The sequence below is a fragment of the Musca vetustissima genome, unplaced genomic scaffold (assembly GCF_032173495.1).
Source record: "Musca vetustissima isolate MV318-11 ecotype Yass unplaced genomic scaffold, APGP_CSIRO_Mvet_v1 utg33471, whole genome shotgun sequence".
Classification (NCBI taxonomy): Eukaryota; Metazoa; Arthropoda; class Insecta; order Diptera; family Muscidae; genus Musca; species Musca vetustissima.
Window position 1 is genome coordinate 26,133 of NW_026884672.1, and position 24,921 is coordinate 51,053.

The 24,921-nt window shown below is 33.9% G+C and overlaps 1 protein-coding gene across 1 annotated transcript; it reads left to right on the forward strand.

The window, feature by feature from the left end:
• Positions 1-2,719: 2,719 nt before the first annotated feature.
• On the forward strand, positions 2,720-21,231 carry LOC133331690 (serine/threonine-protein kinase pakF). The gene is made up of 6 exons (XM_061540069.1): positions 2,720-2,945; positions 5,264-5,443; positions 6,645-7,601; positions 15,324-15,609; positions 18,436-19,207; positions 21,082-21,231. Exons 1-6 carry the CDS (start codon positions 2,726-2,728, stop codon positions 21,229-21,231), a joined length of 2,565 nt encoding a protein of 854 aa, XP_061396053.1. The 5' UTR covers positions 2,720-2,725.
• The last annotated feature ends 3,690 nt before the right edge of the window (positions 21,232-24,921 follow it).

A 24,921-nucleotide genomic window follows, 5' to 3' on the forward strand; every position in this document is an offset into this window, starting at 1 on the left:
AATATGTTTTGTTTGGCATAAACTAAAAAAATGATATATATTTCATATATCAATATCAGAATGGTTTACTTTTATATAGTTGCACATACCCCTATAGAGGGTGGTGGTTTTTCGTTTGGTGTTGCAAAACAGAAAAACGTTTTATTATTTGTTTAAAAAAAATCTGCATACATATTTCATTTTTTTGTTCGTTTTATTGTTGACCCATATATATATATATATATATATATATATTGTTCTGAATGTAGCCTGCTTGTAGGACTGTTGCTATTGTTTTGTCTCGTTGGCTTATTTGTTGGCCCATCAATGTTTGCATATATCCATTAAATGAAAACCACAGATTTCACCTTTCTGATCCGATTGCGAATACAAATCTGTATATCACGATATCTAAGTGTGAATAATCTAGTGTGGATTTTTTCTACACTGAGTTATTTTGTGGTTACGAGATTATTGCCAATTTACAAGGAAATGTAAAACGAATTACTTCTGGAAGGGACAAAAATAAGTTTGAAGAAAAAAAAATTAATAAAGTGCCATATTTTGGCATATCCCCCATATAAAGATCTCGACACATTTTCAACGAAGTGCCTATAATTTGGCTTTTCGGGTACATCAATAATGTGTTTGTAGACAAATTGTAATCGACCGTTGTATTTTCGGCATTCTGAAAATCTTAGCCACAGGGTATGTAATTTGCCATTTCTGGTATAAAATATGTCCACGTTTTGAAATAGGCCTCATAAACAGATCCCGACACAATTTCGATATTCTAAATATTTTATCCGCATTTCCTCAGCTGGGTTCTTGGAGGCTATGTTTATAACAAAAATTATTAAGATAGACTCATGTTTTGATAAGACCACCTCATATTCTGAAAATCGTATCTGCATTTTCCCAACGTAGTGCCTGTAATTTGGCATTTCGGAATCTTTGAATATAAAAAAAATGTGTTTGCACAAATTTTTCAATATAGCTTAATATTTTGTCATAGGTCTTTTCCCACCGAAGGGATTGTAATTTGACATTCCAGGTCGTTTGAGGTTGAAACATTTTGTTCTTCAAAAATATTTGAATATAGATCAATGTTTTGAAATAGCACCCTATAAAATTATACCTCCACATTTTTGGAGTGTATATTAAATTTGTCATTCCGTTTGTAAAACGTATAAATATTCACTGGAGACCCCACACAATATATATACTCTTGACCAGAATAAAATTCTATGTCGATTTACGCATTTCCGTCTCAAACACAAATATTTAAGTATGTCAATGTAAGTAAAACCAGTGAGCGGAGCAGTATAGTCGGACGGGGCCGACCATACGATACCCTACACAACTACCACGAACTCTAACTTTCTGAGGATGTTTATTCCGAATCTGAGTAATATTTCGTGACATTTGCCCCCTCTTGTCCGATTAGAGGTCAACAACACCTCTTCCTTACTTTTTTCGAATATTCAGTACAGTCCTTCTAATTACTTGTCCAGATTACCTTAACGGTGGGTTGTGTTGTGATTTTCGGACTATATTCGACTCGAAAACACACAAAAAATTAAGTTTTCGGTCCATTTCATCCCAAAATTTTAATCTGATCATCACCGAAAATTGTAGGCGTTGTTCTTGACCATAACTGGAACTTCATGAAAAATTTCAAAGCCATCAGCGCGATATTTCCCCCTCTATAATATCTGAATACGTAAGCACCTGTAAATATTTGACTGTAACTCCCACTTAAAGCCCAACCACTCCTCATGGATATGCTATCAACTCCTCGGGTCTACATCCTCCAGGAGTAAATATATATGCCATAGAATACAAATTTTGTCATTTTTCACACAAAAGTCAGGGTCCATTTGACCCGCTAAATATTGACCGATCTTTATAAAAACATGCATGCTTATTCTCTGGCCCGATCCCCTTCTCCATGCAAAAATTCGCGGTGTTTGGGCCATAATTGCGGCCTCTGGAGCGACCAGAAAAACCGACAAAAATAAAGTTTTTGGTCCATTTCATCCCCCAATTATTAACCGATTTTTTCCAAAAACAATAGGGGTCTTCATTGGCCAGAACCCATCCTACATGCAAAATTTCGTGAAGATTGGTCCATAACTGTGGCCTGTATCGTGTTTACAAATTATAATGGACAGACGGACGGACACACATGTCTAGATCGACTCAGCTAGTCGAGATATGACGATCGGCATACTTAAAGGTGGGTCTAGGACCAATATTTCGCGGCGTTACAAACATTTGGGGCTGCACAAAGCTATAATACCCTGACAACATAGTTGTGTAGGGTATAAAAATTGACTCAAACCACTTGCAAAAAAAAAACGACTCATATAGTTCATCCTTTTTAAAATTATAATGGGTAAATAAAACAAAATAATTTTTGTTCCATCCTGAAATCACTTGTGTTGTGTTCCAATAAAAATTAAGAGATTTCAAACGTTTTTTTTTAGATTATTTGGTTTTCAGTCAACATGTTAGTTTTGCAGTGTACAAACAAAAAAGTTTGTTTTGATTATTTTTTTCTTATAAATTATTTGTTGTTCTATATTTACATCCGCCAGTATGTTGTTGTTACTGTTGGTCATCATCAATCAATACAACTTAATTGAATGAAAATAAAAGTTGTATATAAATATATTCAAACTTTAACATAGATATTTACTTAACCCTTTTTTCCTTGCTTTCTTCCATTTGCAGAAACCTCAAAATGAAATTCGTACTTTTGCTTTGTGTACTCAGCGTATTGTTGCTGCAACAAACCTATGCCTCACCCGTCAAACTAGTCGAACGTCAAGAACGTGCCGTTGCCCGTCAACAGGCCACAAGTGGTGCTGTAGCAGCTGCTCCAGCTGTTGATGAAGATGATGACGATGAGGATGACGATGATGATGACACAGATTTGGGTGATCTGATAGATGATGATGATGGTATGTTTTGAAATTAAAATTCCCCGTTTACATACATACACACACACACACACTCTGGTTGAACCCAGCAAAATGAAAAAGCACACACACACACAAGTACTTTTTTGGTTTAAAGGCAATGTTAATCTTTGGTTAATATTAATTCTGTTTTCCTATTTAAGTAGCTATTAAATACTCTTGTTGCTGTTGTTGACTGCACTTCTGTACTTGTCTGTTCCTAAATTAAGTATATTGTTGCAAAAATGTTGAGATTTTTCTTCTACTGTCTCTCTTCTTCTTCTATATTTCAAATTATACTAATATACCACTCTTCAATGGATAAGCGATTTAAGGATGCATGTCACCCGAAATTTTGGGCATAAACATGTATGTGTACGTATATGTGATAATCTTGAAATAATGCAATCATTATTGCAGTAGTGACGTATTTTCGTTGTTGTCACATAAACTTAACTTAGGGAACTCCCACCGATTTCAAATTTAGTGAAGTTTCTTTAATGACGATTCTTTGTGCAAGTTTCCATACCCCTTCATATGTACATAACACAACCATGGAAGGAGTAGCAACTCCACCAGCTATTGTCTCCGTTTGCAGTGAAGAGAATAATTAAATTATTTAGCCTAATGATTTTTAATTCAAATATCATTGGATTTCATTATCATTTATATTTGAAATAACTATGCGTGATACTCTTAAAAATGAAGGATAGTGTGTCTTCGGATTATATGTGGGAACCGGGAGAGAGAGACGAAAAGCAATGCGATTTTCTATGATGCTGCTTGAGGATACTAATCAATATAAAGTGGGGCTGGCGAAAGAGAGGGAGACAAATTAAAATTAATGCGATTTTCTATAATGGCACTTGAGAATACCAATCAGCATTTTTTTATTACAGAACAATTTGGTCTTAAGTCCATTAAAATGGGAAAGGAGGAGTGAATATTAAATATATTCTGGATTTAATATTTTGGGGTTCTTGGACGGTTAAAACCATATTTGCAGAAGATTTTTAATTGTTTTAGTAACAGATTTTCTAACAGAAAATGCAATAATTTGCCATTCTGGGCATTTTGAGGCCGAATAACGTCTTTAAAGAAAATTGTAGATATGTTTTATCATAGCCACCATGTAAAGAGGAGAGAAGAGAGCACATGCAGGCATATACCCTATTTAAAATCGCCACAGGAATATGCACAAAATGTTTGAGATTTTTGCTCCAATCGTTAATTTTTGCTCTTGTTCATCTAGACCTGCTCATTCAATTAGTTCCATAAGTTCACACAGTTACGTCAGTTCATGTGACATTAGTTGTATCTCAATTCAATTTAAAATTGATGGGGGCAGAAAAATAAATTTCAATACAAACCTGAACCCACTGGTTGAGCAATATGAAGAAGCAGAAACCACAGAACTGATCGAATTAATTGAAATGTGGAACTAAAATTGTCTGTGGACCTAAGTGAATGGCTTAAATAGGTCGTTTCAGTTCTTTCGATCAACTGCTCCAATTAACTTTTACTCTTCTTCATCTAGATCTTTTCGTTCAATTAGTTCCATAAGTTCACATAGTTACATCAGTTCTTGTGGCATTAGTTGTATCTCTCTGTTAACAAAATTGAACGTCGTACACCATTCAATTTGAAATAGTTGTGCACAGATAAATAAATTCCAATACAATCCTGAACCCACTGGTTGATCAATACCAGACTATTTTATTCCAATACAAACTGATCCCGCTGCTTGAGTAATACGAAGAAGCACGAATGACAGAATTGATCGAATGAGAATACTAATTGAACGACAATGAACTATGTAACTAATTTCATGCCATACATAGTTCCTTTTGCAGTGCACCCTAAAAAATGATCGAACTGTTTTAGGATTGCGGTTGCCCAACTCGTATGATCCAAATTCAAACCAGTTCTACATATTTACTTTCTCTATTTCCGTTTTTGGTTATATCTCATTGGTGCATGAAGTTTCTGTTCATCTCTGTTAGGTCTTAAAATGGTAGTACTTCTACTATTCAAATTTTGTTTCTCTATTATTTTTCCATTATAACTTTCTATGTAGTGCATTTTAGATTCCGTAGATTTTAATTAGTTTAATTTGATTTGTTTTCTCTCTGTTGTCTCTTCTCTCATAATTTCTCTACGTTTCTGGCTGGTGGAAGTAAGTTTTAATTCGGTTTGCTCCTATTACTGACAAGGACACAAAGTGTCCTTGTTACGAATGTGTGTGTGTGACATGTATCATTATGACGTTTTTTGTTTTGTCTTCTTTTTTTCATGTTGTTCTGAACATGCATGAATAACAGTTCTCTTTATTTCGGGGTTTTCAGACGACGAAGATGACGATGACGAAGAGGATGATGATGAAGAGGAAGACGATACACCACAAGGACAAGCTGCTCCTGCTGCCTCATCCGATGACGATGATGAAGAAGATGATGACGATGATGATTATTTGGATCGTTTGTTCGATGACATTTTGGGAGGTAAGTTTGAAAGTCGAAAGGAAAATGTAAAAAATAACAGTACTTTGTAACATAACCTTCATAAGAAATTTATTCATTTTAATTTAAAAATCATTGGAAAATTTGCTTAACTTGACAGTTAATTCTGCCTATCGTACATACTATTATGTCTTTGTTCCTTTGTATGTACCATGCAGAAGATAGCAAAATAGATCTATCTATTTTTATACCCTCCACTGTAGTAAGGAGGATATATTAATATTATCATTACCGGCCCTATACAAAAATTCCAATTCGAAACATTTCCATTGAGATCCACGATGTTAGTCTCACTTTCCAAAGCCCTCTCTGAAAACCCGTTCCTATCTTGTAGTTATGCTCTCTTCTGACGCAATCAGATAGACGTCTTTTTTTCTTGAAAACAAGTCAAGTTCAAAGATCAGCTACATTTAGGGGCAGTCCTCCCATGACGGTGCCTTAAATTTTCTGGCAAAAGTTTTCGAAACTAAATTGGCTTAGCAGTTGAATTGTTTATTTTGAAAGTAGATTTTGTCCATTTTTTCATATATTGAGATATTTAAAGGTTTGGGTTTGATTTCTTTCAAAAATGTGGTTGAGTGGTATTAATTTTGTTTGTGGCTTTGTGCCCTTAAATATGATGGAATATATAACGTAATAAGTTTTGTAAACATTTCTAAAAATCAAAGACTTGTATTAGAACCGAATATGGACTTAAACTAGTTTCAAAATAAACGACTCAGTTAAGAAACATCTTTATCAAAAATACTGATTGGTTAAAAAATAATACGTAGTTAAATATAGTGTCCATATTTTTTATATGGTTTCCAGTGAATTCCAAACCCTAATTGCAAATACCAAAACCCCAATGGGGTGTAGGGTATTATATATTCAATCTTTCGTTCTTTCTTTACGGGCGATTGCAAGCATTCCCGAGCTTTCCCCAGAACATGGGCTTCAGGACAGATGCTTCTATATGATACCAAAAACCCAAGAAGACAAAGGGTACCATATAGCCAACCTTTGGATCTTTCTTTTCGGGCGATTGTAAGCATTCCTGAGCTGTCCCCCGAACATGGGCTTCAGGGCAGATGCTTCTATATGAAACAAAATCATCCTTTTTGGAACAAAATTTCCTCAGCGTATATATATATTTTGCAATCGATAATTAACAAACTTCTTATTTTGTCTCACCATTTTTCAGATGACGAAGAAGAAGATGACGACGATGATGAAGATACCGCCTCAAGTGTACAAAACACCATTGCTGCCCAACCCGCCGCACCCATCGAAGACTTAGCTCCAGCTGCCTCCGCTGCTGCTGCCCCAGCCAATGCCGGTATTTCCGATGGTGTTGATCTACCCGCCGAAAGTGGCAACTCTGCCGATACATTGAGCGATGCCAATGCCTCCAATGCTGATATTGCTCCTGCCGGCAGCAGTAACCAGAACGAAGGTGAACTAGATGTTTTTTATGATGAAAATTCTAACATTATTGTAGATAGTATCAGTAGTAGTGGTATTAGCAGTAGTAGTAGTAGTAATAGTATTAGTAGTGGTAGTGTAATTGGTAATGTCAACGGTGCTAGTGGCAGCGACCTTGATGCCAATATCATTGCCAGCGACAATAGTGGTAGTCAAGTTGATAGTCTCACTAGCTCAGAACAGATTCATCTAAACACAAAACAACAAATCCAACAAGTACAACAACAGCTCATTACAAACAGCCCATTTGACACTCTGAAAAACACACCAACAACAACAACAACATCTACCGCAACCAACTCCATACAGAAACCATCAAGTAGTACCACTAATAACAAATTAAATAATTTAAAGAATAACAATAACAAGAATCAAAATCAGAATCACATCGCTTCTGATCTAAGTTCAAATCTGACACCGGCTGAGGCTGTGGGCATTAATAAGACCCCAACGGCCGCTGTAAGTGCCAAACCGGTGAAGGCAACGAACATTGATCAGGATGCCGATGACGATGATGATGAAGATGATGATGATGAAGAAGATGAACTTGATGATGGAGTCGATGAAATTACAGGTGCCCTAACTGGTGATGATGATGAAGCCGATGACGAGGAGGAGGATGATGATGACGATGATATTATTGGTGATGATGTGATCGAGGCCCGTCGTGAAGCACGTGAGTCCCAAACAACAACAACAGCTAAGAAACATACCACCAGCAAAAAATCAACAAGTGCTTTGAAGAGTAAAAAATCATTGAAAGCTTAAGAAAGAGATGAAGGCCATTGTGTTTACCATAGCTCATTAACTTCTCGCTCCTCCCAAAAAAATATTAAAAAAAAACAACAACAACAATTAAACAAGGCCAATGCATAAATGACACAAGCGACCTCAATTAAGGACCATTCTGAACGATCTATAAGCCTCCAAGCATTTATGTTTGATTTTCTTTTAAGATTTTCCGTGTGTGTGTATATGTGTTTTAACCCTTTTCCAACATCTAACTAACATTGTCATGCTCATTACGAAATGTGTGTGCGAGTTTGTCTGTTTTTTTTTTACCATAAAGACTGGCAGACAAACAGATGACAAGAAAACAGAATAGAGCAAAGTGTTTTTTTTTTTTGCTTTTTATTTCTACACTGATGATAAGCAGACTAAATTTGTCTGTTTATCACCATCTATGTGTAGTTGTTGGGTCAATGTCCATTTTGCCAGTTTGTTTTATCTCTTAAATTAGTCCATTTTTGTCTTGTCAGCAAAATAGCAAAAGAAAATGACAGAAAAAAAGATTGGGTCCATTCTCAAGATTCTTTCCTTTGAGAGGAAAAGTGTAAAATCAACAACAGGCTTGTCCTCTTTCGCACACATGCATACGCGTCCATCCTTGGCCCACTTAGCGTAAGGAGAATTTCGCACTTCTTGTCTGTAACAGCACTCACACACACACACACACAAATCTTTAATTTTAACGAATTTGCACCGATGCAACAACAAAAACAAAGAAAACGTAGTTCAAATTTTTTTCACCACTATTTGCACTTTTTTACTTTTAAAAGCACAACTTGTTGAAAAGAAAAACAAAAAAAAAAAACATTTTATATAATATGTCATGCAATTTCGTTTCATACACCTTCATGTTCATGTACAAAAAAAACCCGACGATGAGGATGAAGAGAAGAGAAAAAAACATAAATGTATTTCTATTAATGTTATTACATAAAAACAACAACAACTACTATATGAAAATGGCTAAGAACATTAAATATCCCTAAATTTTTTCTTAAGGATATTCAGTGTTAGTTAGTTTATTTCAATGTAACGTAACGTAGCTTATAGTAACGTAACGTAAAGTAATGTAAATCTAATGTATCGTAGCAACATCACAACTATCTTAACAATGCACATTACCTACAATCTATCCTTCCTTTCTCTTTAGTTATTAGTTAAATGTATTTTTAAATTATTTATTTATTTATTTTATTTTTGATTTGTAATGTAATTTATTTATTTATTTATTGATCACAATTACACCACAAAAAAATCTACAACAACACTAAACTGTCTTTTCTTTCATTCTGTCTATCTGTCTGTCTCGCCTGTCTATCCTCCTGCCTATCTTTATTCTCTATCCGTAAAAATTAAAAAAAAGAAACATATTAATAATTGTATGCATTTAAAAGGGTAGAGAATTGAAACACTAAAACTCCTTATTCGTGGATCCAAACTATGTCCGGTCCAACGCTTGAAAAATACTTTTTTTAAACACCAAATTGGAAAATTCCGTCGTGACCTTTTTATTGACTTCCAATGAGGTGGAGATAATATTGGTTTACTACAAAAAATGGCTTTTTATTTTGTTTTACAAAAAGTAAGGTTGTGTCAACTAGATTATATATCTAAAAAATAATGCAAATTATCAAAATCTCATGCTAAGACATATTTAAAAAAATGAAGTTGTCTTTGAAGCTAAATTCAATTTATGAAATTAGAAAAAATCTCTTTTAAATTAAAAAAATGAATATAAAACAACATTTTTCAAAAATTGAATACGCTTCCTATGAGGCAATTCACAAATAAAAATAACTTTTATTTGACATAACCTAACTTTCTTACGACACATAAATAAATTTGAAATTTTGTATTAAATTATAATTGACCGGAACAATTCCACACATTGTCTTCTTTCCCAAATACAAAACACCATAAAACACTTAAAACACACTTTTCCCCCTTTCTCACAAAACACAAGACACAAAATTGAAAAATAAAAAAAATACTACAATTTCATAATTTTTTTTCAATATTTATTTATTCTAATTTAAAAATGTTTTAACTTGTTCTCTTTTATGTAAAATCCCCCCTTTGAAAAGTGTTTTTATGTTAGACAAACAAAAAGCAAACTCTCCCAGAGATATATAAAACAAACATTTGAAAAATTAAATGAAAATAATTTTGAAAACAGAAAAATAAATAAATTTGTGTTTTATTTTAACTTTAATAAATTGGTGAACTACTCTATATGTTTTTATTTGAAAAGGACCAGAAGGCGTAACTTGTCCATTGCATTCAACTAAAACGCCCTTCCGCCCTTCATGAAGACAACAACAAACAAAAGTAGCAAAATTGGCTAAAAGGCATTTTTCAAGCGTTTGTTTGTTCTCCCTCACCCCCATCTAAAAAACAGTAGTAATAACATTTTCTCTTTCCTTACTTCTCCTAACACTTTCAATATTCATACATATATATCCTCATTTTTTTGTCGTGTTGGTTTTGTTCTGTCAAACACTTAAATGCTGTTAACCGTTTATCACCTACATTGATGCCATTCGAAATGGCTGAGTTGTTGCCTTTCCTAATCACCTGCTTTATCCAATGTTTCCTTTGCACACTTTTTTCATGTTCTCCCCCCGCAAGTTACGCCTATTTTCTCTCTGTACCACTAACATGCACATATTTAACTCCCACAGCTACATGTGTGGGCTTCTGTAAGTAAGTATGTTTGGGGTTATGGTTCAATCGTTTCCTTTTTTCCTTTTCGCATTTTTCATGTTTCCAACAACTAGTTCTATTGTCGTCTTTCCCTTTTTTTGTGTTGTGTAAAAATTAATATAATCCATCACTAGTATTTGATTCTTTTCTTTTTCTTTTTTTGGTAACATGAGATTTACTCAGATTTATGGTTAGGCATTTGTGAACAGTAACAGAAAATTTATGCTCCGATTATCATTGAATTTGGAACAAGCAAACAAACGAAATAAGTACCCATTAGATTGACGTAATTTATATTTTAGTTATTCGGTAGAAAAAGAGACAATAAATAAGCAAATCTACAGGCAGGGGTTAACATTTTATGGCTTTGAAAACTTCTACAAAATTCCATGGAAATTTCAGAAAAACTAAACCTTTGGGGACGAATTACTTAAAAATGTATTTGCAATATTTAAAGAAAAGCCATTAAGGAACGTACCAAAGTCGAAAATTGCCACGTTTACGACACCGTACACCACTGGGGGACCCCACCCATTTCCAGTTTCAAAAAATTTAATTTTTAATTTGATTCGAATCTACACTAATTCAAGAATGTCTCTATAAAACAACTTTTGAATATATAGCCGATTTATTGTGTCAGCATCAAGCGACGGCTGAACTGTTTCCTAAACTTTCCACGTTTATGCATAGCACCCATATAAGGGTCCCCACCAATTTTCGGTACCTAGGGTTCTTAAGGTCGTTTTTCAATCGAAATCGCTGAAGTTTGGTACCATGGGCTCTTATTATGTACCAAACTTCTCCACTAAAAATTATAAATATAGGTCAATTTCTTCGGGTAGCCCCCATTTAAGTATACCCCCCATTTGTTGATATTTTGGGGTTCTTGAGTGCGTTTTTTACCGAATTCGCTGAAATTCGGTACATTGGGTTCTTGGTGGGTAGCGAACTTCTCCACCAAAAATTATAAATATAGGTTAATTTTTCGGGTAGTCCGCCCAATTTTCTGTATTTTGGGGTTCTTTAGCGGTTTTTTTTCAATTCGTATATGGTAATAATCTCTTTTTTTAGGGGTACCTATACCACAGTGTGGTGATTTGGATATAGCTCCCATATATAGTTTCGTCCGATTTTTTGTAAATGGGGAACCGAACTCCCAATATTGCTCCGATTGAGACAAAATCACGTATTTAACTTCCGATCCATTTCAATGGTCCTCTAAAGATGCCATGTCTATTCGATCTAAAGGATTTTGCTACAAAGTTTGGAATTCTAAGACGAATTAGTCATCTATTGTAATCATTCCGCCTTCTAAGGATATCGTGATAAATTACTCTAGAATGCTATATATCGGCCAGCATTTAGGCACCTCTTGAAGAAAAGTGTTGAGATACAAAACTAAAATATTCGCTAATTTCTAGCTAAGTAATCAATATTGGCCTCCCTTTAAGTAAAAACTCATATAACTTTTTACACTAAATTGCAGTAATTTGAGAATTTTATACACATGTTCCACTCTACTCCCTTAATACAGGTGCCATATATCGTTTTAAATACGACGGTCTAATGAAGAAATTTTTCATATACAAGTGATATGAAATTTTTTAACATAGCCTAAATTGTGAATAACGGACCGTAATTATTGTTGAAATCCGTAATACTAAACAATATTGATAATGTTTCGTACGAAGATTGTCTACACAATGTGATATTCGGTTGAAAAAAATTTCTGAACTCCTCAAAATACCGATTATTTGGTGGTACCGCTATATGAAGTCTGTAGCACAAGCTATATGTCTATAAACAATGAGATTCCAACACATCGAAATATTCATCGAAGTACACATAAATTATTTATATTCTTGATCAGGATGCGATGTATGGTATTGCAGTATATAACAATAATTTTTCATTTCGAGTTGTTGTTGGGTAACACAAATCTTTACTTCTCCACAACATGCCTGTTTTATAGTCATTATTTAGCGGGTCAAATGGATCCTGACTTTTGTGTAAAAAATGACACAATTTGTATTCTATGGCGTATATATATATATATATATATATATTTCGGAAGGCTGTAGACCCAAGAAGTAGACAGTATATCCAAGAGTAGTGGTTTGCCTTTAAATTAATACCAATTATATTATCGTATGTACTCGGGTGTGGGAGTTAGACTTAAATATTTATAGGTGCTTACGTATTCAGATATTAATTAGTAATCCATTAATAATGGAGAGCAGAAATAATGCGCTGATCGCTTTGAAATTTTCCATGAGGTTCCAGTTATAGTCAAGCACAACCGCCTATAATTTTCAGTGATGATCACATAAAAAATTTGGGATAAAGTGGACCCAAAACTTAATTTTTTTGTTTTTTCGAGTCGATCTATAGACCACAAGCCGTACATCACATCACAACCCACGGTGAAGGGAATCTCGATAAGTAATAGCAGGGCTGTAATAAATATTGGGAATATTCGGAAAATATGTCAGTATAAGGAAGAGGTGCTGTTGATCTCTAATCGGTCAAGAGGGTGTAAAATTCACGAAAGATTGCCCAGGCTCGAAAGAAAGTAAGAGTTCCGTGGTAGTTGTGTAGGGTATCTTATGTTTTTTATTATTGTAATTAAAAGCTCATATATATTATATATATATTAAAAGCATAGAATAAATTTATGAGTCGATTTATGCATGTCCGTCCACGTTAAATTGTAAACAAAGTACAGGTCGCACAGCACATTTATTTGGCGCAAGGACGAACCCTATTCAGGTTTATATATGGCTTCCATATACAGTTTCGTCCGATTTTTGGTAAATGATGCAGCAAACACCCCCTTTTAGTCGGATTGAGACAACATTTTGCACAGCGTATTGAATTTGGTCTAGATTGATGTATGCGAAATTCAATTGGAATCGGTTCTCATTTATATATAGCTTCCATATATAACTTAGTCCGATTTTATGTAAATAGAGCATCGAATAGACAAATTAGTTCCAGATTGTTTTATGCGAGGTTTTGTTGGAATCGGTTCAGATTTAGACATAGCTCCCATATATAGTTTAGTCCAATTTTATGGAAATAGAGCATCAAATAGACCAATTTAGGACGATTGGCACAAAATGTTGCTCAGCGTACTGAGTTAAGTCCATATTGATGTATGCGAAGTTTTGTAGGAATCCGTCCAGATTTACATATAGCTCTCATATATAGTTTTGTCTGATTTTTGGTAAATGATGCACCAAACACCCAATATTCATTTAGATTCGATTCAGACAACATTTAGCACAGCGTATTGAATTTGGTCTAGATTGATGTAAACGAAATTCAGTTGAAGTCAGTTGCACCGAGTACTGAATTGGAATTGCTTCGGATTTCGATATAGCTCCCATAAATAGTTTCGTCGGATTTTATGTCAATGGAGCACATTCTGTTAATGTTTTCCGATTGAGACAAAATTGTGCATATCGTGTTGAAATTACTACAGGTTGACATCCATGAAGTTTTGTTGAAATGTGTTCAGATTTAGGTATAGCTTCCGTATACATTTTCGTCCGGCAGTACAAAATGAAAAAATTCGCTGTTGCAAACATAAATTTACTGTGAAAAATTTACTGTGCAGGGGGGGCCCGGGCCCCCCCCCTGCGTACGTCCCTGGTATATAGCATCTCTTGTATGTACACAATGTGGCAAAGTGTATCTCCGACTTTTGAACTTTCCTTTGTTTTTTTATTTATTTATAGTATTGTCTACAATAAGACCTAACATTATTTCTTGAGATTCCTGGAGTTTTCCCAATTTTAGTCAAATATGTCGGTTGTAGATTCAACCATCTTGGGTTGAAGACCTCTATAACTGTACCCGCATTTGCAAATAGTTTATGCATAATAATCGGACTATCACATCATTGGATTTTTAACATTTACTTAAAATCAGTCGAAATTGTATATGGGAACTATATTTAAATATATAGTGATTAATGAAAATTTGAAACAATCACTTCGTGATTCAGTTTGTTTGCTAATAAATTCACAATTACAGTCCTAGGTTAGAGAACAAAAGCTGAAATTATAAGTATATATGCATGTTTTTTTTTTAAATTTTATTCATTGACAGTGCTTAGTTTTACATTGTACTATAAATATTACATCGAACAATGGAATTAATTAGTATTTATTATCATGTATTTGATGCAAAAAAAAAACATATAATAAGAAATTATGTATTCATTGATATTTTATTAAGAGTTTATTATCACACACGCGTATTTATTTATTAGTATATATAATATACGGTTTATTTATATATATATGAATATACTTTATTTGTTTATATAAATATATATCAACATCCTTATCGACCATATACACACTTACACATGGTACAATAATAATCCGTAAAATATGTTTTGAAAATATAAAAAAAATACCAAATATCCATGTTGTTTTCTATATTAAAAATATTTGTTTTTAATCTGAAAAAAAAAGAAAAAGAGAAAATAAATTCTTATATGTCACTACTCCATTCATGTTTTTAATGCTATTTTTGAAATTTGTATTGACTTCAAAAGAATAATAATAACAATATATATATATATATATATATAACATTTCAACAATTTATATCTCAAATAAATTGAAATTCATTAAAAAATAATATTAAAAAAATAAAAAAAAACAATGAAAAAATTCCTCAACAACAATATAAATAAAATTGGAAACTAGCTACAACATTGTATTATTGTACCATGCTCATAACACATATCCATCACTCATAAAAAAACAACATCAAACAATTTTTAATATGCAAATTTCTGACTAATCAAATTCTCTGTTCTATTTTATGGTCACATTTTGTGTGTATTTTCATTTGATACATCACATCGAACACGCGATACCAACATGTTCAGGTGAATTGAAAAACAATATCATTGATATGTCCGGTGACGCCTTCCAGGAACGTAATAATCAATTCGTCGATGCCATATTCGCTCGTATCAATCGTATTGTATCCGATAACTATGACCCATTTGTCGTGCAATTGACTGGTCGTTCGGCCGCCATTCACAATACACCAAATGGTGGTGGCGCGTCATCGACGAAAAGCGGCATTCCCAACCGGAACAAGGAGCAACAAATCACACATAAAACAAAGACCGCAAAGCCACAAGCCACCAATACATCAATTAAGAAGTTGTAAGTTAAAAAAAGAAAACAAAAAACAGACAAAAATACATACAAGTGTATACATATAGTAATCGCTGCACTTAAAAAAATGATATTTTGTACATATAAAAAATTTTATAACAAAAACGGGTGATAGCGAAAATTTGGTTCTAAAATTCACCAACTCATTAAGTGAACATAATAACAACACTATGAACAGAACTTGCAAAAATTAGTTAACTTTATCCAGACACCACCGCATATACATATATATATATATATACTAGCTGAACCCGTGGCGCTTCGCTGCCCCTACTTAAGTATTAACATAGGGTAGTCCACGTAAATGCAATGTTTTTTTTTAAAGAACCTACCATTTGATGGAATTTACCCTTCTGCAAAACCTACTGCAGTACCCTTCATTCCCATTACCACCTACTTTTATTTCTGTATTTTCAGTAGTTTGCCTATAATATGGTTTGGATCCCTTTCTCGCTGCGATTAATATCACAAAGATCCTTGCTGCATAATCCTTGCTAGCTTGAAATTTTATATCTTTGTTTTATTGCCAAAAAAGGGCTTCAAAAAGAATACATCACAACTTTATATTTTTACTGAACCTAGATTTATAATTGGACTTACCATGTAATTCCATAGTATTTTTAAGAAACTTAGATCAATTCCGAAGATGGTGTGACAATTAAGTTACTCATAATCATTTCAAGTCAACTGTGATGATAATCCACCAGAGATTTTTGAATCGTATAACTTTTTATCCAAAATCCGCCTTTTTGCATTTGTATATCTCACTTATACTGTTGATACATACTTTTATACAATTAATACGCGTTTTCTCAAATAGATGTAAAATTTTTGAAACCTAAAAACAAAACAAAATCTAAAAATGAAATGTTTTTTTTTTCAAACTGACAAAATGAAAAAAAAAAAATATAATGCCAATATTTTTTCATTTTACACAAATTTTTATCCATTATATGATGATAATGAAGAGATGAAAATCAGCAGACGTTAACGGAATTATTTAACTGATGGTTATTATTATTGCTGATAATGACATAATATGACCAAAAATTATTAGTCGAAAATTCTCGATTTGAATTCATTTTTTAAATCCTGGTCATTTAAGATTGGATGTGTAATTATCAGACTATAATACACACGTTTATGAACCAATTTATTTAAGATATGCATAGAAACTATATATTAGTTCAGAGGTATGATTACTGTTGATGCTATAAATTCCCCCCATTGTGTCACGCCAATTTTTATATGGATGATGCGTATTTGTCACCAACTTACTCAGACAAATTTTGAAGTTGGAATCTATAACCCTTCTTAATATATAAGCATAAAAATGTAATATTATTTCAGATGTACGATTACTTTCGATGCTTTAACTCTATATCCACGCGGAATTTTTCAAGTATGTATAGCCTATGTTATTTCCCTGGGACGGTACGACATGCGGTGAAAATCTCAGTAAAATCGGTTTAACGGGTTTTGAGTCTAGAAGCGAAACATTTTTTATTTCCTTCATGTAAATTATTTAAGTGCAACGGAGAGTGCATTTTCCCCCAATCGTTCCACGCTCAAGTTTGTATGGATGATGTGTATTAACACCTACGTCATTCAGACAAATTTTAAAGGTGGTACATGTAACGGTTCTTAAGATATACGCATATTACATGTTCAGAAATTTTGAGGTATGTTTACTATTGATGCTATAACTCTGCATCCACGCGGAATTTTAGAAGTTTGTATAGCCTATGTTACTTTCAGGGCATGCCCCGACATACAGTGTAAATCTCATTAAGATCTGTTCAGCGGTTTTTGCGTCTATCGGTAACATACAAACAAACAAACAAATTTTTTTCTATTTTATATATATATAGATATATATATATATATTATTCTATTACAGCTAACAGAAAGAAATTTTTAGTCAAATCGGTCCCGCCGTTCTCAATCGATGAGTTGCTATACATTGTTTACATCATTTGTGTAATCATTTTTTTCGTTTGACTCCCACGCGCTTTTCACGAAAACAGGTTATGTATGGATTGGTGTCGGAATACTTAACGTCGATTAAGCACCCAAAATCTAATCGGGCAAAACGCAAAGAAACTATATAGCGTGCCATCTGTCAAACGATCTTAAAATTAAACCGAAACACTCCTCACCTCCCATAGAGCATATACATAAAGTTTGGTAAAAAATCCGTGCAGTAGTTCTTGAGTTACGGTACAAAAACACAAAAAACACTAAATATTGCGCCATCTGTCGGATGAACTTCAAACTACACAGAAACACTCCTCATGCCCCATAGAGCTTGCACATACAATGTGGTCAAAATCCGTGCAGTAGTTTTTGAGTTTAGCGATCACGAACATACACGTAATTTATATGTATATATATATATATATATATATATTAGAACTCATGTGCAATGTTGGCCCACAAAATTCTAATACCAATGCGAAATTTCGTGTCGGACGAAATTCCAGATTCAGTTGGCTTGCCCTTCAGGTTTTCGTGTAAATAGAACATACATATTGGTCGTACATTCATCGTTTTTGTAATAAAAAAAAAAACAGTATGCCTCTTAGTATCAGTTAAGAATCTGTCACTTTTTTGCAATGTACTGCCTAAAGTAACATCGCAAAGTTAGGACAATAAGCCCACACTATTGCAACCACTAGTGGGCCAGGCGACAAGCACACAGCATAACTTTATAAAGTGATACATCCAATTGATTTTTTATCTACATTCTAGTCGGCTGTTATTTCTTTTGTTGTTATTATTTTCATTTTCGTTTTTTTTATTTTGCAATCATAGAAAAAATACAAAATCGGAACCACGTAGCAGCAGTGCAAATACAGACAGCATCGACAATTTGCCCAAGGACAATCAAGAGACTGAAAAAGCCAAGTTGCAACAACAATTGGAGCAATTGCAGGCACACCAACAAACCCTAAAAGCCACGGAACAAATTGAAAATAATGTATCTGGTCAGGAGGAGCAAAACAGTGATACAACAGCAGCAGTCGCATCAACATCAGGCGAAAAGAAAGTCGTCGGCACAGAATTGAGACCGGAAACGCGCACAGTACATGCCAACAACGTTGTCAAATCGGGAAATCAAAAGAAAGCCACAACAAAGGCTCACAAACAAAATTCGAACAAAAAAGTCCATAATGGCAATTCAGCTGCGGCAGCGGGACCAGCATCGGGCAGCAAGGGAACAAGTAACAAGCTAAAACTGAAATCCACAATCACAAATAAAAATGACAAGTCACCACAACATGGTGGTAAGGATGGCAGCGGTGATTTCCAAAAGGCCGAAGGCAGTCTATCGGGATTGGCATCATTGAAGCGTGTCGGCAATGTGAAAGTGGTGACCGATCCGGAAGGACGCAATTCAACCATTAAGGCAAAGTTCACTTTGGGTCCACTCATATTACGTGTCGAGAAATCATTCAAACGTGGTGGTGTTGAGAATGTTAAGAGTGCTACGGCTCGCACCAATGAAATGATCGGACGCATTAAATTTAGTGTCGTCAATGATCGTGCCACATTAATGTCCATTAAGGTGCAACAACCGAAACAGGTGAGTAGATTATGTAAATAATAAATATATAAGTTTTAATTCAAAAACTAATGATGCGGTAGCTGTAAAAAAAATCCCCAGAGTCTTTTGAAGATTTTGACCAACTAAATGTATGTGTCAAGCCAGGGACTGGACACCGCCATCAAAGGGAGTATTTTTGGGATGCACAAAATTAATATACAGTAGACCACGGATATAAGAACATCTAAAACCAGTACGGAAAGTAGTAAAGTCGGACTGGGCCGACTATATGATACCCTTCACCACTTTGTTTGGCCAATCTTTGGTTCTTTAGTGTACAATTTACATTAAATCGGACGAAAATATATATTGGAGCTATATCTAAATCTGAACCGATTTTCTCGAAACTTCGCACACATCATTCTGGACCTAATTCCGTACTCTGTGCCAAATTTCATGCAAATCGAAAGATATAGAGGGACTTTGGTGCCCCATTTACCTTAAATCGGACGAAACTATATATGGGAGCTATATATAAATCTGAACCGATTTTCTCGAAACTTAACACACATCATTTTGGACCTAATGCAGTACTCTGTGCCAAATTTCATGCAAATCGAAAAATATCGAGGAATTTGGTACCCCATTTACCATAAATCGGACGAATATATATATGGGAGCTATATCTAAATCTGAACCGATTTTCTCGAAACTTGTCACACATCATTCTGGACCTAATGCAGTACTCTGTGCCAAATTTCATGCAAATCGAAAAATATCGAGGAATTTGGTGCCCCATTTACCATAAATCGGACGAAAATATATATGGGAGCTATATCTAAATCTGAACCGATTTTCTCGAAACTTGTCACACATCATTCTGGACCTAATTCAGTACTTTGTGCTAAATTTTATGCCAATCGAAAGATACAGAGCGACTTTGGTGCCCCATTTACCTCAAATCGGACGAAGCTATATATGGGAGCTATATCTAAATCTGAACCGATTTTCTCGAAACTTGGCACACATCATTCTGGACCTAATTCAGTACTCTGTGGCAAATTTCATGCAAATCGAAAGATATAGAGGGACTTTGGTGCCCCATTTACCTTAAATCGGACGAATATATATATATATATATATATATATATATATATATATGGGAGCTATATCTAAATCTGAACCGATTTTCTCGAAACTTGGCACACATCATTCTGGACCTAATTCAGTACTCTGTGCCAAATTTCATGCAAATCGAAAGATATAGAGGGACTTTGGTGCCCCATTTACCTTAAATCGGACGAATATATCTTTATATATATATATATATATATATATATATATATATATATGGGAGCTATATCTTAATCTGAACCGATTTTTCCTAATAGGGGTTATCAATAGGGTTCGTCCTTGCGCCAAATAAGAGACTTGTGCCAAATTTCATCTAAATCGGATTATAAATGCGACCTGTACTTTGTTTACAATTTAACATCTACAGACGGGCATGCATAAATCGACTCAGAAAGTGATTCTATGCATATTCTCAAAAGGAACCATGAGTCTATCTCGTTTCCTTTTGCCTGCTACAAACATATGGACAAAGACATAATACCCTGTACCACAGAGTGGTGAAGGGTATAAAAATCGAGAAATTTGTTCTTATAAACGGGTTTTTCTTATATGAATGTATTTTATATAACAAACTGTTTTCATTTATGGGTGAAACATTTTCATATATCCGTGTTTTTCCTATGTAATATGTTTTTATATCCGTGGTCTACTGTACCCCCATTCTTTATGTGGATGACATAAAAATCCCTTTAATATTCACTTGCAACCCAGTTGTGCGATATTTCCCAGTAAAAAAATATTATGGAAAACAATTAAATAAATTTCTATTTAATTTTTAGGTTGAAGTGGAAAGCAAAGACAACCATGACCGTACCAGAGAATTTGTTTGGCGCCGTACACCTAAAATAGCCAAATTGGTCAACGAAAAGCTTAAAATCGCAGCCGAAACATTCTTTGCACCACAGGGCGTAGAAGTTGTAAGATTGTAGGTCAATAGTTGTTGTAGGACTTTAAAGGAGATGCAATCACTATCTAAACGTAAGCTAAAAACACGATAACATTTAAGAAATACTGGTAATTAATTTCGCTTTAGTTGCAGGCATTGAGCATTAATTGACATGAGACTCAACATCAAAATTTGATTGTCAGCATCTCCGCTACTACTTCATATTCATCAAATTGTCAGCGCATATTTTTCGCGACCATATGACAAATAGCCTAATATTTATAATTATTATTTATTACATTTATTTATTAAAAACTTAAATTTAGTAAACAGTAACTAATTTATTGTCTGACACATTAATCTTGTAATGTAAGAACTATTTATTATTTGTAATTAAAACGCCTCTTGTCGTTCTTGTGTTATGCACCAGAATTGAGTTAGAAATGTGTAATCGTATTTATGGAATTTTATATTTTAATTTAATTTATTACAATTTATGACAAATTTTCTTATAGAAGTTTGTAAACCCTTCCATTTTAAGAATAAATTATTTATCATATGTAAAAAATGTCAAGAATGTGGTAGTGTGTGGTATGATATTATATACATTCAGTGTGTGTGTGTGGGTATGTGAGAAATTTATCACATTTTACGATTTGCTAATAGGTGTAAAATACCGACATTAAGCAACGATTCTTTAAGTTTGGTCAGTATTACAGCTCCCCTCCCATTCACAATATCAAAATTACATCAATAAATCGTTCATCCTCTTCAAACATTACTACGTACGAGGTTTGATAATAATACCTACGAAGTTTGATAAAAATTCCATTATTTTCGGTCGAATGTATAGGTAAGTTTCTGACCACAAAATAAAACTGTTATCATGCCTCAACCAACGTTTTTGAGGGACTTGGACAAAAGGTCGGATGGAGCCGACTATATGATACCCTTCGCCACAAGAACTGGTAATATCCCGTAGATATTAGAGACATGTCATCTATGGAAGACCATTGAACTGGAATCGGGCGAAATAACTTGCGATCTACATAGATATTGAAACCAATAAAAAAACATACACGTGCCATTCTGAAATCTATAAAAATGTTCATGTCAATAGGCCAGAACAATTATGTATGTGAGCGATATCTAAATCTGTACCGATTTCAACAAATCATCATAGATATCAAACTGGGCAAAATTTAGTCTTAATCGGACAAATATTGGGAGTTAGAGCACCATTTACCTAAAATCGGACAAACTATATATGGGAGCTATATCTAAATCTGAACCGATTTCAACAAAACGTCACATACGTCAAACTGGACTTACTTCAGTACGCTGTGCAAAATGTTGTCAGAATCGTACAAATATTGGGAGTTTGGTGCACCATTTACCTAAAATCGGACGAGTATAAATATGTGCATACGGCACCATAACGGTAACATTCGTATTTATTTATTCAGATATATTTATTATACATCCACCATAGTATGGAGGGTATATTAATTTTGTTTTCCCGTTTGTAACTCATCGAAATAATAATTTTCGACCCTATAAAGTATATATATTCTTGATCAGCTTAAAATTCTAAGACGATCTAAGCATGCCCGTCTGTCCGTCCGTCTGTTGTAATCACTCCAGCGTCTAAACGAGTTGAGATAGATCGCCAAAATTATGCACAGGGTCGTCTTTTGTCTGCTGGCAGGTCAAGTTCGAAGATGGGATGGGTTCAATAATGAACTATATATGAACCACAACAAGGGAGTGGATATTCCCCATCTTCGAACTAGAACTAAGTTTGGAATAAATAATAATATGGCCAAAGTTTGGATGAAATCAAAATTTTCTGAAACAAATTTGGTCCAAAGAAACGTGGGGTCTAGAAACATTTTAACCGTGTCAAAGTGTATACACCCTCATTATCCATAAAGCTGAGGGTATAATTTTCCATTAAAATTTTCTGAAATTTGTTTTATTGTTTACATTGTGGTTTACATAACCGGTTTGTGGAAATGTCGATACAGGTCTACTTTTTGGTATTTTCCCTATATTTTCATTTCAAGTACCTGTCAGTATATCTATGGTGGAGGGTATCCAAAGTATCCAAATAAGTAAAATTTAAAAAAAAAATTGAATCTACGGTCCTACATAACAACTATATTTAAGTTATTGTACCTTTAGAGAATTTCTTCGACCTTGGAACAATTTAAACCGGATGTGTTGTTAGTTGTCTCATTGCGTTTCCACCAACAATCTATTTTAGATAGCATTGGATTGTTTCAGCGTCGGTTCAAAGCCATAAATACATTAATACATTTCATAACAATACAAATATAACACCTCTGTTTTTCCAAGCAAAGATCTTCCTGTGCCACTAAAAGATTGGCAAACACAATAATTATAATATATTTGAATTCGTAGTAAATATAAGTTACTTACATTTATCTATAAACAAACGCATGAAATGGATGTATTACTGACCAGCATAATATCACCGTCGATTTCCGCAAAACGCCAATTTTTTCATTTGCCTTTAGAACTTATATTTCTATGTTATTTCTTTTTTTAATTCTTTTTTGCACAATGCTTCTTTTCACTTTCAGAAACACGATAACAATGAATAAAATGTCATCGATTGACACCTTTTGTTACTGATTTCGACATATATGAATACAAGTTGACAACGTTCGTTGTCATATTCTGAAATATGACAACATCCGTGGTCACATTCTTAAACGTGACAACGTATTCTGGTCAAATACTAAGAATTGTAAACCCCTGCTAACAAATTAACAACAAGTGTTGTCAAAACCAAAGTGACAACGCATGATGAAAAATCAACAACGAATCAACATCGCGAAGTGTTTTTCCCCTCAGTGTATTTACCGATTACATTATATAGAAATTGGAACCGATGAAGATATTAGTATTTGGGTTTTAGTGCCCACCCTTCGTATAAACACTGTTCCGCTAACACAATAAATAGGATATATCTTCGAAAGTTGTTGAGGTTTTCACTTGACATTTTATAGGGACATTCTTGATTTAGTGTAGGGTCGAATTAAATGAAATACAAAATTATTTTTTTAAACCAAGAACGGGTAGTCCCATTAAATATATTTTTTTTTAACTGTCAATATATCTAAAATTAGGATGAACTGGACCGAAAACTTAATTGTTTGTGATTTTTCGAGTCGATCTATAGGCCACAATTAAAAGCCGATCTTCACAACGCACTATGGTTTTTTTACGTTTATTTTGGCATAAACTCTGATTTTAAAGCTATTGAATTGAAATTTGGTTTGTATAAATTTTTTATGCTCCCAAGATGACTTACCAATTTTCATATGATTTGGGGCACTATTTCATATCGCTGCCATATAGCCGATCTGGCCGATTTGCCCCAACTTTTTTGTTTATGAAGCTATTGAAGTGAAATTTGGTTTGTATAATTTTTTAGGCTCCCAATAGGACCTACCAATTTTCATATAACTGCATATAACAAAATGTTTGTTCCTTACTTCGGCTATATTTCCATTACTGACTGCTTTATTCAAAACAAAGGTCATGTCTCTGTCGTTTAATATTTTGGCTAAAACCGTAGTAGCAATGATATAGCGTATTTTGTGAAGCAACTTCGGAGGCTAATTTCGTTTTAGCCTAGGTCGAGCATCTTCAAAAGTTGTTGAGATTTTCACTTGACATTTTACAGGGACATTCTTGATTTAGT